This window comes from Salmo salar, chromosome 12 (genome assembly GCF_965601325.2).
Source record: "Salmo salar chromosome 12, fSalSal1, whole genome shotgun sequence".
In the NCBI taxonomy this organism is placed as follows: Eukaryota; Metazoa; Chordata; class Actinopteri; order Salmoniformes; family Salmonidae; genus Salmo; species Salmo salar.
This window is the reverse complement of record NC_138302.1, coordinates 34,910,094-34,926,847: the sequence shown is the minus strand read 5'-3', so window position 1 is coordinate 34,926,847 and position 16,754 is coordinate 34,910,094. Positions and strand designations below refer to the sequence as shown.

Here is a 16,754-nt window from a genome sequence, read left to right as displayed (position 1 = left end):
GCATGCTGGGAGGGTTTGGTGCATGCTGGGAATTGTTTGAGCAAGGGAGTGCGTGTGTTGTGTAGAGTTAGATATTCAGAACTTTCTTTAGGTTCTCTCTTTCTTGGTGGCATTCTTTGTTTTCTTCTGTGCATGATTAAGGTTATTATTTTTATTTGTTTGTTGTGGTAGAATTAAGTATTTTGTTTTCGTATCGAAATTACCCTGTTTTTGGCGGGGATGGCAGCCCGAATGGGGATGCCGTCCCTGTCACTTCGGCACGGCTTTAGGTGTGTTACTGAAGCTACTGTCACGGTGGAGGAGTTTCTGGTCGCCGTGGGAGAGAAGGTAGTATATGAGAATGTTGCTTATGCGTCACAGATGAATAAAGCGGTGGTGGTTTTTCTTAAAGAAGAGCGTCTTGTTAATCGTATGGTTGAGCATGGCGTACTTCTTAAAGGAATGTTTATTCAAGTTACGCCGCTTTTTTCTCCGTCAACAAGGGTAACGATTTCAAATGTACCGCCGTTTATTCCAAATGAGCTATTGGAGCGCGAGTTATTGCGCTTTGGGAAGTTTGCAAGTTCAATTAAGGTTGTCCCGTTGGGTTGCAAACACCCGGCGTTGAAACAGGTTATGTCTTTTCGGCGACAGGTGTTTGTTTTTGGACTCACCGGAGCAGACTTTGGAGTTAGCTTTTAAAGTCAAGTATGACAATAGACTGTATATGGCTTATGCTAGTACCGGTAGTCAACTGTTGTTTTAAGTGTCGGGTTGTTGGTCATAAGCGACATGCTTGCCCGAAAAGGGATAAGGCAGAGGGAGGGGCGCAGGTGGTCCTCGTAACGCCTGGGCCCACTGATGTAGGGAGAGGTGGTCCTCGTAACGCCTGGGCCCACTGATGTAGGGAGAGGTGGTCCTCGTAACGCCTGGGCCCACTGATGTAGGGAGAGGTGGTCCTCGTAACGCCTGGGCCCACTGATGTAGGGAGAGGTGGTCATCGTAACGCCTGGGCCCACTGATGTAGGGAGAGGTGGTCCTCGTAACGCCTGGGCCCACTGATGTAGGGAGAGGTGGTCCTCGTAACGCCTGGGCCCACTGATGTAGGGAGAGGTGGTCCTCGTAATGCCTGGGCCCACTGATGTAGGGAGAGGTGGTCCTCGTAACGCCTGGGCCCACTGATGTAGGGAGAGGTGGGCCTCGTAACGCCTGGGCCCACTGATGTAGGGAGAGGTGGGCCGACAGTGGTTGAGCAGCCACAAGCACCTGTTGCTGAGGAACAAGTTATCCGTGTTGAGGACACGGAGTTGCAACTTGTGTTAGAGGGAAATGTTATGCAGCAGAAAATGTTTGCTGTAGAAAGCAAGGATAGATCTGAAGAGCCAGTTCCTCAGACTGGTGAGGAGGTGCCCAGTACGAGTGCTGGGGTACAGGAGGGGGTTCATGTGGAGCTAGTCTCCCAGGTAGTGGAGGAGATGCCCACTATGAGTAACGGGGTACAGGAGGGGGTTCATGTGGAGCTAGTCTCCCAGGTAGTGGAGGAGATGCCCACTATGAGTAACGGGGTACAGGAGGGGGTTCATGTGGAGCTAGACTCCCAGGTAGTGGAGGAGATGCCCACTACGAGTAATAGGGTTCAGGTGGGGTTAGTTTCCCAGGTAGTGGAGGAGATGCCCACTACGAGTAATAGGTTTCAGGTGGGGCTAGTTTCCCAGGTAGTGGAGGAGATGTCCACTACGACTAATAGAGTTCAGGTGGGGCAAGTTTCCCAGGTAGTGGAGGAGATGCCTGGTACGAGTGATGGGTTGCAAGTGGGGAGTGATGAAAGGGATGTGTTAGAAGCGAGTCAGGGGTCTGTGGCCTCAGTTGAGGAGGAGCAGGATATGGATATCTCTATTGGTATGATAGCAGCTGGTGACGACTCAATTTATGATCTAGAGGAGGTAAATAGGTTTTTGGATCAGACTTTTGGGTAATCTGTCAAATTGGCAGAATATTTTGATGTTGACAAGTTTGTGAGGTCAGCTGTGATGTTACAGAAGACGGTGGGGTTAGACCAGTTAAGTGAGAAGAAGCGGTTTCGCTTGAGGAAATTTGTTACTGCTGTCACAGCAGCAAAAGGTGGTGGGAAACGTGGTCAGGGTAAGAGAAAATTTAAACAATGATGTTGATCATGCTTCATAGGGTGTCTTCTTTTTTCTCTTTGGTTTCTCTGTGGTTTCTTCTGCTTTTCCTTTCTCTTTTCTATATGGAGGTACTAAGGGTAGGTTCTCTCAATATTAATGGTGGAAGGGACAGGAATAAGAGGGCTTGGGTATTAGAAGTAATAAAACAGAAAAGGCTTAATGTAGTTTTTCTACAGGAGACACAGTGATGAGGAAAATAAGGTTGACTGGGGTATGTGGTGGGAGGGGCAGCATATACTCAGTCATGGTACAAATTTCAGTGCTGGGGTGGCAATCTTGTTTTCTTCAGGCTTAGGGGTGACTGTGGTATCTACAACAGAGATTGTCAAGGGTCGGGTTTTATTGGTCAAGGCGGAGGTTATGTTTTATTATTTTTTTTTTGTTGAATATTTATGCTCCTAATGAGGGTACAGAGCGTATTGCTGTATTTGACAAAATAAAGGAAACTTTAAGACAGTGTGACCAAGAGGGTTGTATGGTTTTAGGGGGGGACTGGAACTGTACAGTGGATTTTACTGTTGATCGCACCGCTGAAGAACCTCACCTGCGGTCAGCCACTTGCCTGTCTGGTCTATTAACTGAGTTTGAGCTTTCTGATGTGTGGAGAGTCAGGAATGCAAAAGTTAGGCAGTACACATGGCTAAAAGTTAATGAAGGTCGTGTCAGTGCTGCAAGGTTAGACAGGTTGTATGTATCTGATCAATACTGTAGTAGGGTTGGAAGGTGTGATATTACTCCTGTGGGTTTCTCTGATCACCATTTTGTTACTGTTGATATTCATTTGTCCTGTCCACGAAGGTCATCATCGTACTGGTATTTTAATGTTAAATTGTTCCATGATGTCATGTTTTGGGAAAGGTTTTTGTTGTTTTGGGAAAAATGGAGGGTTACAAAAGGAAATTTTGAGTCCTTGAGACAATGGTGGGAGGTTGGGAAGGCCCAAATACAATTATTTTGTCAACAGTATACTGCTCTGTCTCGAATTGAAGTCAAAGAGACTATCAAGGCCCTTGAACAGGACATCAAATCTATTGAATTGAAGCTGCTCACTCAGAACGACCCTGGATTAGTCATGAATTTACAGGACAAGAGACATGAACTGAGATTGTTTCTGCATGAAAGAGTGAAGGGTGCCTTGATTAGGTCTCGTTTCGCTTCCCTCAAGGATATGGATGCTCCTAGCGCTTTCTTTTTTAACCTAGGTCAGTCGACACTGCAACGTAAACAGATGGTCTGCCTTCGTCTCCCTGATGGGAAGTCACCACAGATGACAGTGAAATGCATCAACATGCCGTAGATTTCTACTCTGCCCTCTATAAGGCGGAGGATTGTGACTCTCTGTGTACTGAACAGTTGCTACACGGTCTTCCTCAATTGGGCCCTGAGCAGAGAGTCGCATTGGACTCTGACATTACACTGCAAGAGCTGTCCACAGCAGTTATGCAGCTCTCAACAGCCGAGCCCCTGGCATTGATGGTTTACCATCTGAGTTTTATAAACACTTTTGGGGGTCTATTGGAGAAGATTTTTATGAGGTGATGTGTGAATCTTTTCATGAGGGTTCTCTTCCTGTATCCTGTCAACGTGTGGTGCTTTCATTATTGCCAAAAAAGGGGGATTTGGCTCTCATAAAAAATTGGAGACCTGTTGCGTTGCTGTGCGCAGAATATAAAATTGTTTCTAAATGTCTCTCAAACAGGTTGAAAGAGTATCTGGGATTGTTGGTCCACAAGGACCAGTCTTACTGTGTACCTGATCGCTCTATTGTTGACAATTTGTTTCTGATAAGAGATGTTTTAGACATTTGTAAACTGTCTGATGTAAATGTGGGTTTACTTTCGTTGGATCAGGAGAAGGCTTTTGACCGTGTGGACCACCAGTACTTGTTTAAAACAATGAAAGCCTTTGGGTTTGGGGATGTTTTTTTGTCGTGGATGAATTTACTGTATGCTGGGGCCTCGTGTATGGTGAAGGTGGGGGGTGGTTTGAGCTGCCCCATCCCTGTCCAAAGGGGCATCAGGCAGGGATGCCCAAAACATCTGTTTTTACAGTGTCCCAGGTTGGTCGGGATGATTGACCTGATCACAAATTGGTTCTCAACGTTGGGAGAGGTTTTTTCTTCCCAACTGTATATATTTGGGCCAAAGTACAGGTTCAGTCGAAAGGGTGTAGTTGTGTTGCTTAATTTTGTGTTAGGGGCAGCAAAATTAGCGATATGGAAGACCCGAAAGAACAGTATTTGGGGACAGGGGTCTGTTGATGTGGTGGGAATGCTGGAGGGAATGTTGGCAGCGAGACTGAGGGTTGAGTTTGCCTATTGCCTACTGGTCAACAATATTTATCTGTTTATGAGTATATGGGGTATTCAGAGGCTGTTGTGTATAGTTACTGTGGAGGAGGAATTGGAGTTGTGTTTTTAATTGATGTGTAACTGTGTTTTTGTATGAGTAATTATTGTATGGTGGGCTCCCAGACCCAATAAAGATGATTTAAAACTCAAAAACTCTCTCTGTCGGTGTCTCTCTCTCTCGGTCTCGGTCTCTCTCTCGGTCTCTCTCTCGGTCTCGGTCTCTCTCTCGGTCTCGGTCTCTCTCTCGGTCTCTCTCGGTCTCGGTCTCTCTCTCTCTCTCTCCGTCTCTCTCTCCCCGTCTCTCTCTCTCTCTCTCTCCGTCTCTCTCTCTCTCCCCGTCTCTCTCTCTCTCTCCCCCGGTCTCTCTCTCTCTCTCCCCCGGTCTCTCTCTCTCTCCGTCTCTCTCTCTCTCTCTCCGTCTCTCTCTCTATGTCTCTCTCTCTCTCTCTCTCTCTCCGTCTCTCCGTCTCTCTCTCTCTCCGTCTCTCTCTCTCTCTCTCCGTCTCTCTCTCTCTCTCTCGGTCTCCGTCTCTCCGTCTCTCCGTCTCTCTCTCTCTCCGTCTCTCTCTCTCTCCGTCTCTCTCTCTCTCCGTCTCTCTCTCTCTCCTCTCTCTCTCCGTCTCTCTCTCTCGGTCTCTCTCTCTCTCTCGGTCTCTCTCTCAACCTCGGTCTCTCTCTCTCAACCTCGGTCTCTCTCTCTCAACCTCGGTCTCTCTCTCTCAACCTCGGTCTCTCTCTCTCAACCTCGGTCTCTCTCTCTCTCAACCTCGGTCTCTCTCTCTCTCAACCTCGGTCTCTCTCTCTCTCAACCTCGGTCTCTCTCTCTCTCAACCTCGGTCTCTCTCTCTCTCAACCTCGGTCTCTCTCTCTCTCAACCTCGGTCTCTCTCTCTCTCAACCTCGGTCTCTCTCTCTCTCAACCTCGGTCTCGCTCTCTCTCAACCTCGGTCTCGCTCTCTCTCAACCTCGGTCTCGCTCTCTCTCAACCTCGGTCTCGCTCTCTCTCAACCTCGGTCTCGCTCTCTCTCAACCTCGGTCTCTTTCTCTCTCAACCTCGGTCTCTCTCTCTCTCAACCTCGGTCTCTCTCTCTCTCAACCTCGGTCTCTCTCTCAACCTCGGCTCTCTCTCGGTCTCAGTGTCTCGGTCTCTCTCGGTCTCAGTGTCTCGGTCTCTCTCGGTCTCAGTGTCTCGGTCTCTCTCGGTCTCAGTGTCTCGGTCTCTCTCGGTCTCAGTGTCTCGGTCTCAGTGTCTCGGTCTCAGTGTCTCGGTCTCTCTCGGTCTCAGTGTCTCGGTCTCTCTCGGTCTCAGTGTCTCGGTCTCTCTCGGTCTCAGTGTCTCGGTCTCTCTCGGTCTCGGTCTCTCGGTCTCAGTCTCAGTGTCTCGGTGTCTCTCGGTCTCAGTCTCAGTGTCTCAGTGTCTCTCGGTCTCAGTGTCTCGGGCTCTCAGTGTCTCGGGCTCTCAGTGTCTCGGGCTCTCAGTGTCTCGGGCTCTCAGTGTCTCGGTCCCTCAGTGTCTCGGTCCCTCAGTGTCTCGGTCCCTCAGTGTCTCGGTCCCTCAGTGTCTCGGTCCCTCAGTGTCTCGGTCCCTCAGTGTCTCGGTCCCTCAGTGTCTCGGTCCCCAGGCCGGTCCAGTGTCTCGGTCCCTCAGTGTCTCGGTCCCGCAGTCTCGGTCCCGCAGTCTCGGTCCCGCAGTCTCGGTCCCGCAGTCTCGGTCCCGCAGTCTCGGTCCCTCAGTCTCGGTCCCTCAGTCTCGGTCCCTCAGTCTCGGTCCCTCAGTCTCAGTCCCTCAGTCTCAGTCTCTGTCTCTCTCTTGCTCATTCTCAGTCTCTCAGTCTCTCTCTCTCTCATTCTCAGTCTCTCATTCTCAGTCTCGGTCTCCCTCTCTCTCATTCTCAGTCTCGGTCTCCCTCTCTCTCTTTCTCAGTCTCGGTCTCCCTCTCTCTCATTCTCAGTCTCGGTCTCCCTCTCTCTCATTCTCAGTCTCCCTCTCTCTCATTCTCAGTCTCGGTCTCCCTCATTCTCAGTCTCGGTCTCCCTCTCTCTCATTGTCAGTCTCGGTCTCCCTCTCTCTCATTGTCAGTCTCGGTCTCCCTCTCTCTCAGTCTCGGTCTCCCTCTCTCTCATTCTCAGTCTCGGTCTCCCTCTCTCTCATTCTCAGTCTCGGTCTCTCAGTCTCCCTCTCTCTCATTCTCAGTCTCGGTCTCTCAGTCTCTCTCTCTCTCTCTCTCTCAGTCTCTCTCTCTCTCTCTCGCTCATTCTCAGTCTCATTCTCAGTCTCTCTCTCTCTCGCTCATTCTCAGTCTCATTCTCAGTCTCTCAGTCTCTCTCTCTCTCGGTCTCTCTCTCTCTCGCTCTCTCTCTCTCTCTCTCTCCGTCTCTCATTCTCAGTCTCGGTCTCCCTCTCTCTCATTCTCAGTCTCGGTCTCCCTCTCTCTCATTCTCAGTCTCGGTCTCCCTCTCTCTCTTTCTCAGTCTCGGTCTCCCTCTCTCTCATTCTCAGTCTCCCTCTCTCTCATTCTCAGTCTCGGTCTCCCTCATTCTCAGTCTCGGTCTCCCTCTCTCTCATTGTCAGTCTCGGTCTCCCTCTCTCTCATTGTCAGTCTCGGTCTCTCTCTCATTCTCAGTCTCGGTCTCCCTCTCTCTCATTCTCAGTCTCAGTCTCCCTCTCTCTCATTGTCAGTCTCGGTCTCCCTCTCTCTCATTGTCAGTCTCGGTCTCCCTCTCTCTCAGTCTCGGTCTCCCTCTCTCTCATTCTCAGTCTCGGTCTCCCTCTCTCTCATTCTCAGTCTCGGTCTCTCAGTCTCCCTCTCTCTCATTCTCAGTCTCGGTCTCTCAGTCTCTCTCTCTCTCTCAGTCTCTCTCTCTCTCTCTCGCTCATTCTCAGTCTCATTCTCAGTCTCTCTCTCTCTCGCTCATTCTCAGTCTCATTCTCAGTCTCTCAGTCTCTCTCTCTCTCGGTCTCTCTCTCTCTCGCTCTCTCTCTCTCTCTCTCATTCTCAGTCTCTCATTCTCAGTCTCGGTCTCCCTCTCTCTCATTCTCAGTCTCGGTCTCCCTCTCTCTCATTCTCAGTCTCCCTCTCTCTCATTCTCAGTCTCGGTCTCCCTCATTCTCAGTCTCGGTCTCCCTCTCTCTCATTGTCAGTCTCGGTCTCCCTCTCTCTCATTGTCAGTCTCGGTCTCTCTCTCATTCTCAGTCTCGGTCTCCCTCTCTCTCATTCTCAGTCTCGGTCTCCCTCTCTCTCATTCTCAGTCTCGGTCTCTCAGTCTCCCTCTCTCTCATTCTCAGTCTCGGTCTCTCAGTCTCTCTCTCGCTCATTCTCAGTCTCGGTCTCTCAGTCTCTCTCTCCTCTCTCTCAGTCTCTCTCTCGCTCATTCTCAGTCTCATTCTCAGTCTCTCAGTCTCTCTCTCTCGCTCTCTCTGTCTCTCTCTCTCTGTCTCTCTCTCTCTGTCTCTCTCTCTCGGTCTCTCTCTCTCGGTCTCTCTCTCTCGGTCTCTCTCTCTCTCTCGGTCTCTCTCTCTCTCTCGGTCTCTCTCTCTCTCTCGGTCTCGCTCTCTCTCGGTCTCGCTCTCTCGGTCTCTCTCTCTCTCGGTCTCTCTCTCTCTCGGTCTCTCTCTCTCTCGGTCTCTCTCTCTCTCGGTCTCTCTCTCTCTCGGTCTCTCTCTCTCTCTCTCGGTCTCTCTTCTCCAGGCATCATGGAGAAGTCAAGTGTGGCCACCCTTCTTCCTACGGAGAAGTTCTGGTGACGAGTGAAGTCACTGACACTATTGGTGGTCTTTCTGATGCAGGAAGGAGAGGTGTCATAGGCCAGCTGTCCTCCTGGCCCTTACCAATACTGGAGTGTGTGTGTGAGTGTGTGTGCACATGCGAGCGTGTGTATGTACTGTATGTGCAAATGCGTATATGTTTGAGAATAAAGGTCTGATTATAGATGATGAAGAGGCAGGGTAGAGTGTGTGTCACAGGATGAGAGTGTGAGTTTGTGCATGGTATGTGTGTGCGTGCGTGCGTATGTGAATAAAGGTATGAATATGGATCTTGAAAAGGCAGGGTAGAGTGCATGTTCTGAAGGCGCCTGGGTGATGGCACTTGGTTTGTTTTCCTTGACGGTTTAAAAGGTAAACCACTAAGTTCCTCAGCTCAATACACAGAGTACTTAGAGCTGGTGAGATATGAGAAGGAGGAGGGGAGGACCACCCTGTCTAAGGGGAGAATCCTAATTTACACTTAAATTGGATTTTTCACTTAGTGTCCCATTGACATCAATGCATGACTAAGTGAGAAGTTAGATGAATATTCAGGGGTGAATTGTAAGCGTTAGGAATCTCGTTGAGGTAACGAGCCATGCGTAAATGTTATCCTTATCGGATCCTATTACTGCTGCGTTTGGGATTCTAAGACTAAGTAGCGAATTCCTTCATAGAAGCCAAGTTAAACAGCTTCACGTCATGGCAATTCAGGGTTGTATTACTGTGTATTCACATCCCCGGAGGTCCGATCAACCAAATTAAATCAAATTGTACAGCTCCAAGAAGTGGGAATGCAGGGCTGAGTACAGGCTAGTTTAGTCTGTTGTAAGTGTATGATATACACACAGACAGACGACGGACGGATGGACAGACAGGCAGGACGACAGACACGCACGCGCAATACTTGTCATTGTGTTGCTTTTCCTAATGGCATTTTCTCACATCCCACAAAACATGTCACTCCAAGCAGACCACATAAGTCATATAGTCCCGGCACACTATCAAACATTGCTCTCAGTAAATAGCCACAAAACTCAGATCCATTTAATTAGAATGGTCACACACTGAACAAAAATAAACGCAACATGCAACAATTTCAAAGATTTTTACTGAGCTACAGTTCATGTAAGGAAATTAATAAATTGAAATAAATGCATTAGGCCCTAATCTCCAGCAGGTAAATTTCACTGGTCATCCCCAAAGGCAACACTTCCTTTGGCCGCCTTTCCTTCCAGTTCTCTGCTGCCAATGACTGGAACGAATTGCAAAAATCACTGAAGCTGGAGACTTATATCTCCCTGACTAACTTTAAGCATCAGCTGTCAGAGCAGCTTACCGATCACTGCACCTGTACACAACCTATCTGTAAATAGCACACCCAACTACCTCATCCCCATATTGTTATTTTTTGTTGTTGTTGCTCTTTTGCACCCCAGTATCTCTACTTGCACATTCATCATCTGCACATCTATCACTCCAGTGTTAATGCTAAATTGTCATTATTTCGCAACTATGGCCTATTTATTGCCTTACTTCCTTAATCTTACTACACTTGCACACACTGTACATAGATTTTTCTATTGTGTTATTGACTGTATGTTTATGTGTAACTCTGCGTTGTTTTTGTCGCACTGCCTTGCTTTATCTTGGCCAGGTCGCAGTTGTAAATGAGAACTTGTTCTCAACTGGCCTACCTGGTTAAATAAAGGTGAAATAAAAATGAAAAGCTATAGATTTCACATGACTGGGAATACAGATATGCATCTGTTGGTCAGAGATAACTTAAAAATAAAGGCAGAAAACAAGTCAGTATCTGGTGTGACCACCATTTGCCTCACGCAGCGCGACACATCTTCTTCGCATAGAGTTGATCAGGCTGTTGATTGTGGCTTGTGGAGTGTTGTCCCACTCCACTTCAATGGCTGTGCTGGATATTGGTGAGAACTGGAACACGCTGTCGTACATGTCGATCCAGAGCATCCCAAACATGTTCAATGGGTGACATCTGGTGAGTATGCAGGCCATGGAAGAACTGGGACATTTTCAGCTTCCAGGAATTGTGTACAGATCCTTGCGATATGGGGCCGTGCATCATCATGCTGAAACATGAGGTGATGGCAGCGGATGAATGGCACGACAATGGGCCTCAGGATCTCGTCACGGTATCTCTGTGCATTCAAATCGCCATCGATACGATGCAATTGTGCTTGTTGTCCGTAGCTTATGCCTGCCCATAGCCTGTGCTTTACAGGGAACCCATAAGCAGGGCAATGCAAACACACTGGCGAAGTTGTCTTTGCCTGCCTGCCTGGGCAAATGCACTACATTCCTATCATAGGAATGAGGCAGGTAACTTTTAGACCAGATGGCTGCATCTGTACCTCATAATAATTTACATGACTTACGCAAGTAAATGTGTGATAGAAATGGCATAATTTGTTTTGGAGGATTTTTGCATAATGACAGTAATAACACTGCCAAAGAACGATAACATTAGCTTTTATGAAATGACTCCCCAGGTGTTGCTAACACCTAGCCAACATAAACCTCTTCAAATCAAGAAACTACTTTCACTAGCGAGGTCCAGCTTCATCACAGCTTTCCTGGCTCCATCACAGCCCACTATAACACATCTCAGTATAAGGAGAGAGCTCCACATCCTGTTTGGCTGCCAGTGCATTTAACATTTAGCATTCTGTCCACTTTAGACGGGCCCTAATCAGCGTTCCAATCTGGCTATCTGTCGGTCTGTTGATGGGAAGAGCAGTTAGCGAGCTACACTAACCGTTTGTGAGAAGAGCAGTTAGCGATTTAGCTATGGGAATATTTCTGTGTTTGTGTTTGAGTGTGCCTCATAGCCACAGCCGAGCCCAGTGGGACTGTCTGCCAGTAGGAATATCAGTAGGCCGCTGCTCTGTACTGAAGCTAAATAGAGTAAACAGAAGCAGAATGTTCCAAGGAGAAGCCAGCCAAAAGTCAAAAACCCCTTTGAAGCAGAACTGACTGAGTGAAAGCGACACTTAGTTGAAGGCTGCTTAGGAAGGCTACCGCCAGCCAAGGCATAAGGGATACATTGAGACATAAGTAGTCAATTGGAATAGACTACTAGAATAGTGGGTGTGTATTTGTTAGCAACATGGCTTGGCACTCTTTTCTCTCTTCTCCTTCCTCCGACAGTGTCATATGATGGGTGCCAACAGAGTACTTAATGTTTTAGGGCTGCACTTCCCAGTGGTATCTCCTTAATGTTTTGTAGGCCTGGTGCCAATACTTTGAAAACGCATCCACATCCCACTTTGATCCCTTCGCTATCACTGGTTTGACTGGTTTGGTGTTAAGCTATACAGCTATACTCTCACCTATTCGAAATAGATTAGATTAAGGATTGCATGAAGGGGTGGAGGAAAGAACATCAGAACAGGGCTATACAGTACAGTACATGGGTCCTCCTATCTCCACTTCCTAGTGCTATTTTCTCTCTGTAACTTGATTGGATTGTGAAAGTTTTCAAAATGGTCCACTTCCTCTCCTTTTCCCGATTCCTTCCTCCTCCCCTGCATTTGAGTCACACATAATTTCACACTAGCAATTACACCGACGGAGGGAAGCCACCCTCGAATTATACACACATGTCTGGTCTGGGAGTTTGGCAGCCAGCCAGGCGTATGATTAGGCCATGAAAAGTGACCTCACATTTCAGAGGGAAACAAGTTTATCTGCACTAAGCTGAACTGAACTGCAATTTTCATATCTAACAAAACATTTGGGGGATACATAATATGGTTAATGTGGTTTTAGAGTGAACTCTCAATAATGGAAAACTGAGGGCAAGTGCTGCATGACAAGTACATGACTTGGCATTATCAGTTCACCAGAAGAGTAAACTTAATGTTAACAGTGTGTGTTTTACCCTTCGGAAGGAACTATGCCAAAGACCACTGCCCTACTTGATTGAATATTTCCAGGGTTGCTTCCATCTCGTGGGTGATAATGTGATAAGTGTGTGTTGAGGGAATGTGATTTGATTTAGTGATCCCAGCGTAACCAGTTAATGGACTGACTGTGTGTACATATTTCCAATTTCATACAGCCGTGTTTGTGGTGTGGGGGCATCCATATTTTTATTAGGGAAGGGAATTTCACATGTATTGTATTATAATATATTACACAAGCAGCAAAATAAATTGTAGTCATTGTACTGAATCCGAATGTGTACCAACACTGAAATGACACTGTAGGACTACACTACTAAAAACATGTGTATGTGATTATTATGTAACTACAGTTGTATTAGCGACAATTAGCATAAAGAGGGAACTGTTTCCTACAACATCCCACGCCATATGAAAGAAACCCTAAAAATACTATTTTTAACCACTGCACAATGTTATTCAGTAGTATCAATATTTTGGCCTTGGAAGTAAAATGCGGTACCACTTTATGCAGTAGCACTAAGCATATTGCCTGATTGGACCACCTTTGATGCTGTCCATTCTACGCCTGACTGAAATCATTCGATACAGAACCAACAGTTAAACACGCACACGCACACACGAGAGAGAAAGACATGAAAATGGAGTCGTGACTCACTAAACACATGAAAAAGAGAAACCCATGTTTCTGGCTAAGCCCACACAGATATACCCCTGGGTATGTTTAAAAAGGTTGAAAAAAAATGGACAGGGTTTGTCGTGACTGTACATGGGCAGCGGCCAAAAGTAGTGCACTATATAGGGAATAGGGTGCTATTTGGAAAGCACACACAGTATTGATCTGTATACCAAAGGGAATTAACCCGTGTCTCTGTAGGCTGCAGACTGGAGGCTTTTATTAAGTGATAGTTGCCTCACCACATGCTGTCTCTTGGCTGCTGTCACTCAAAAACAGACAACGGTGATTTTTGGTATGACAACCAGTTCACTTCATCTATTGAACTGTGAACAGGTGTTTTTACAATAGAATGGTTTTCAAAGCCTGGACCTATTGATGCGATTGACAATTGTGTAGATAGAAATTGATGTAGACTAAGGTTAGAGGGAACATAGATGCACATGGGCGCACACACCCACAAGAACGAACACACATACACAGATTGCCAGGAATCAGTGGTGATGACTGCCCGGTGGGAGCGAACCATGCTGTGAATGGATTTGTGGCCAGAAGCGGTTTCTTTCTTATCAATCAATATGGGGCTGTAACAAGCAACTGACAGCTAAAGTGGTTGGGGACTGATGGTTGGGACTGATTATGAAAAGGTAAGAGGAAGCTCTGTCAGCCATTACACACCATAATCCCACTGGGGAAGAAGGCAACGGATGTGCCCGAAATGGCACCCTATTCCCTTCATAGTGCACTGATTTTGATCAGATCCCTGTGGGATTTGGTCACCATTAGGGCACTATAAAGGGAATAGGGTGCATTTGGGACACACGTGAGAAATAGATTTGTCTGAGAGATGGTCCGGTCCGGAGGCCTACCTGTGACCTGCAGCTTGTCTCCTGTGATGTCACACTTCAGGTAGAGGCGTCCCCTCCTCTCGGTGTGGTCCGTCCCGCACATGCTTGGCACGTTCATCACACACTGATTGTGCACATTCATGTCGCAGGCTGAAGGGATGCAGACACACAAGAAGACAGACAGAAAGAGAGAGACAGCATTAAAGAGGTACCAGAAGAGACGGAGAGGCAAACAAACAAAAAAAGTTGGTTTAAGCAAAAACGGATGCTTTATTTATAAAGTCAAAAGGCCAGGTGTTGCTAGGGAATAATTTATATCACAAAACTGATTTCATCCTGAACAAATTGTAACTGTGCTGTTTACATGTGAAAACATGTATACTGTATCTCAAACACCTGAAACCCCACCTCTTTAAGGAATACCTGGGATAGGATAAAGTAATCCTTCTAACCCCCCCTAAAAGATTTAGTTGCACTATTGTAAAGTGGTTGTTCCACTGGATATTATAAGGTGAATGCACCAATTTGTAAGTCGCTCTGGATAAGAGCGTCTGCTAAATGACTTAAATGTTAAATGTTAAACACCCATCAGCATCTACAAACATAGCCTCAAATCAAAATCAAATCAAATGTTATTGGTCCCATACACATGCTTAGCAATTGTTAAATCGAGTGTTGCGAAATGCTTGTGCTTCTAGTTCCGACAGTTCAGTAACATCTAACAAGTAATCTAACAATTCCCCAACAACTACCCAATACACACAAATCCAAAAGGGGTGAATGAGAATATGTACATATAAATATATGGATGAGCAATGGCCGAGCGACATAGGCAAGGTGCATTAGATGGTATAGAATACAGTATATACACATATGATAGGAGTAATTAAGATATGTAAACATTGCATAAAGTGACTAGTGATCTATTTATTAAAGTGGCCAGTGATTGGGTCTCAATGTAGGCAGCAGCCTCTTTTGAGTTAGTGATTGCTGTTTAGAAGTCTGATGGCCTTGAGATAGAAGCTGTTCTTCAGTCTCTCGATCCCAGCTTTGATGCACCTGTACTGACATCACCTTCTGGATGGTAGCTGGGTGAACAGGCAGTGGCTCGAGTGGTTGTTGTCCTTGATCTTTTTGGCCTTTCTGTGACATCGGGTGGTGTAGGTGTCCTGGAGAGCAGGTAGTTTGCCCCCGGTGATGCGTTGTGCAGACCTCACTACCCTCTGGAGAGCCTTGGGGTTGAGGGTGGTGCAGTTGCTGTGCCAGGCAGTGATACAGCCCGACAGGATGCTCTCGATTGTGCATCTGTAAAAGTTAGTCAGGGTTTTGGGTGACAAGCCAAATTTCTTCAGCCTCCTGAGGTTGAAGAGGTGCTGTTGTGCCTTCTTCACCACACTGTCTGTGTGGGTGAACCATTTCAGTTTGTCCGTGATGTGTACGCAGAGGAACTTAAAACTTTCCACCTTCTCCACTACGGTCCCGTCGATGTGGATAGGGGGGTGCTCCCTCTGCCGTTTCCTGAAGTCCACAATCATCTCCTTTTGTTTTGTTGACGTTGAGTGAGAGGTTGTTTTCCTGACACCACACTCCGAGTGCCCTCACCTCCTCCCTGTAGGCTGTCTCGTCATTGTTGGTAATCAAGCCCACTACTGTTGTGTAGTCTGCAAACTTGATGATTGAGTTGGAGGCGTGGGTGCACAGGGAGTACGCACCCTTGTTGGGCCCCAGTGTTGAGGGTCAGTGAAGTGGAGATGTTGTTTCCTACCTTCACCACCTGGGGGCGGCCCATCAGAAAGTCCAGGACCCAATTGCACAGGGCGGGGTTGAGACCCAGGGCCTCCAGCTTGATGATGAGCTTGGAGGGTACTATGGTGTTGAATGCTGAGCTGTAGTCAATGAACAGCATTCTTACATTGGTATTCCTCTTGTCCTAGATGGGATAGGGCAGTGTGCAGTGTGATGGCCATTGCATCGTCCGTGGACCTGTTGGGGCGGTAAGCAAACTGAAGTGGGTCTAGGGTGGCCGGTAAGGTGGAGGTGATATGATCCTTGATTAGCCTCTCAAAGTACTTCATGATGACAGAAGTGAGTGCTACGGGGCGATAGTCATTTAGTTCAGTTTTCTTTGCCTTCTTGGGTACAGGAACAATGGTGGCCATCTTGAAGAATGTGGGGGACAGCAGACTGGGGTAGGGAGTGAATGAACAGGTCCGTAAACACACCAGCCAGCTGGTCTGCACATGCTCTGAGGAAGTGGCTAGGGATGCTGTCTGGGCCAGCAGCCTTGCGAAGGTTAACACATTTAAATGTTTTACTCACGTCAGCCACGGAGAAGGAGAGGGGGGGGGGCACAGTCCTTGTTAGTGGGCTGCGACGGTATTATCCTCAAAGCGGGAAAAGGCGTTTAATTTGTCTGGAAGCGTGACATCAGGTGTCTGTGACGTGGCTGGTTTTCTTTGCGTAGTCCGTGATTTCCTGTAGACCCTGCCACATACGTCTCGTGTCTGAGCCGTTGAATTGCGACTCCACTTTGTTCCTGTGCCGGCATTTTGCTTGTTTGACTGCCTTGCGGAGGAAATAACTACACTGTTTATATTCAGCCATATTTTCAGACCTCTTTCCATGGTTAAATGTGGTGGATCGTGCTTTCAGTTTTGTGTGAATGCCGCCATCCATCCGCGGTTTCTGGTTAGGGTTGGTTTTAATAGTCACAGTGGGTACATCATCTCCAATGCACTTCCTAATAAACTGACTCACCGAGTCACCGTATAGGTCGATGTTGTTCTCTGAGGCTGACCGGAACATATCCCATAGTCTATAACATGGCAACACGCAATTAAAAACAAATGATGATAACCTAATTTGCAGTAGGATTAGAACAGCCAGCATGTGCCAAACTCAATTTCCAACCATAACCTAATCCCTGTTTATATATAGCCCTGAGTCATAATTAGTATTACACGCCAGCTCTGGTGAAGAGATATCATGCACTATTTACCATTGAATTAAAGTCATTTGTGCTTTATCACATATGGA

General features: G+C 47.1%; 1 protein-coding gene across 2 annotated transcripts in view; it reads right to left on the bottom strand.

Moving 5' to 3' along the window:
* LOC106564882 (protein kinase C alpha type) overlaps positions 1 to 16,754 on the bottom strand; it is a 322,652-nt gene that overhangs the window by 174,537 nt on the left and 131,361 nt on the right. For both annotated transcript variants that reach the window (XM_014131369.3, XM_014131371.3), the window contains exon 5: positions 13,740 to 13,868. In XM_014131369.3, the coding sequence (XP_013986844.1) occupies positions 13,740 to 13,868 (129 nt within the window). The remainder of the gene's footprint in view (positions 1 to 13,739; positions 13,869 to 16,754) is intronic.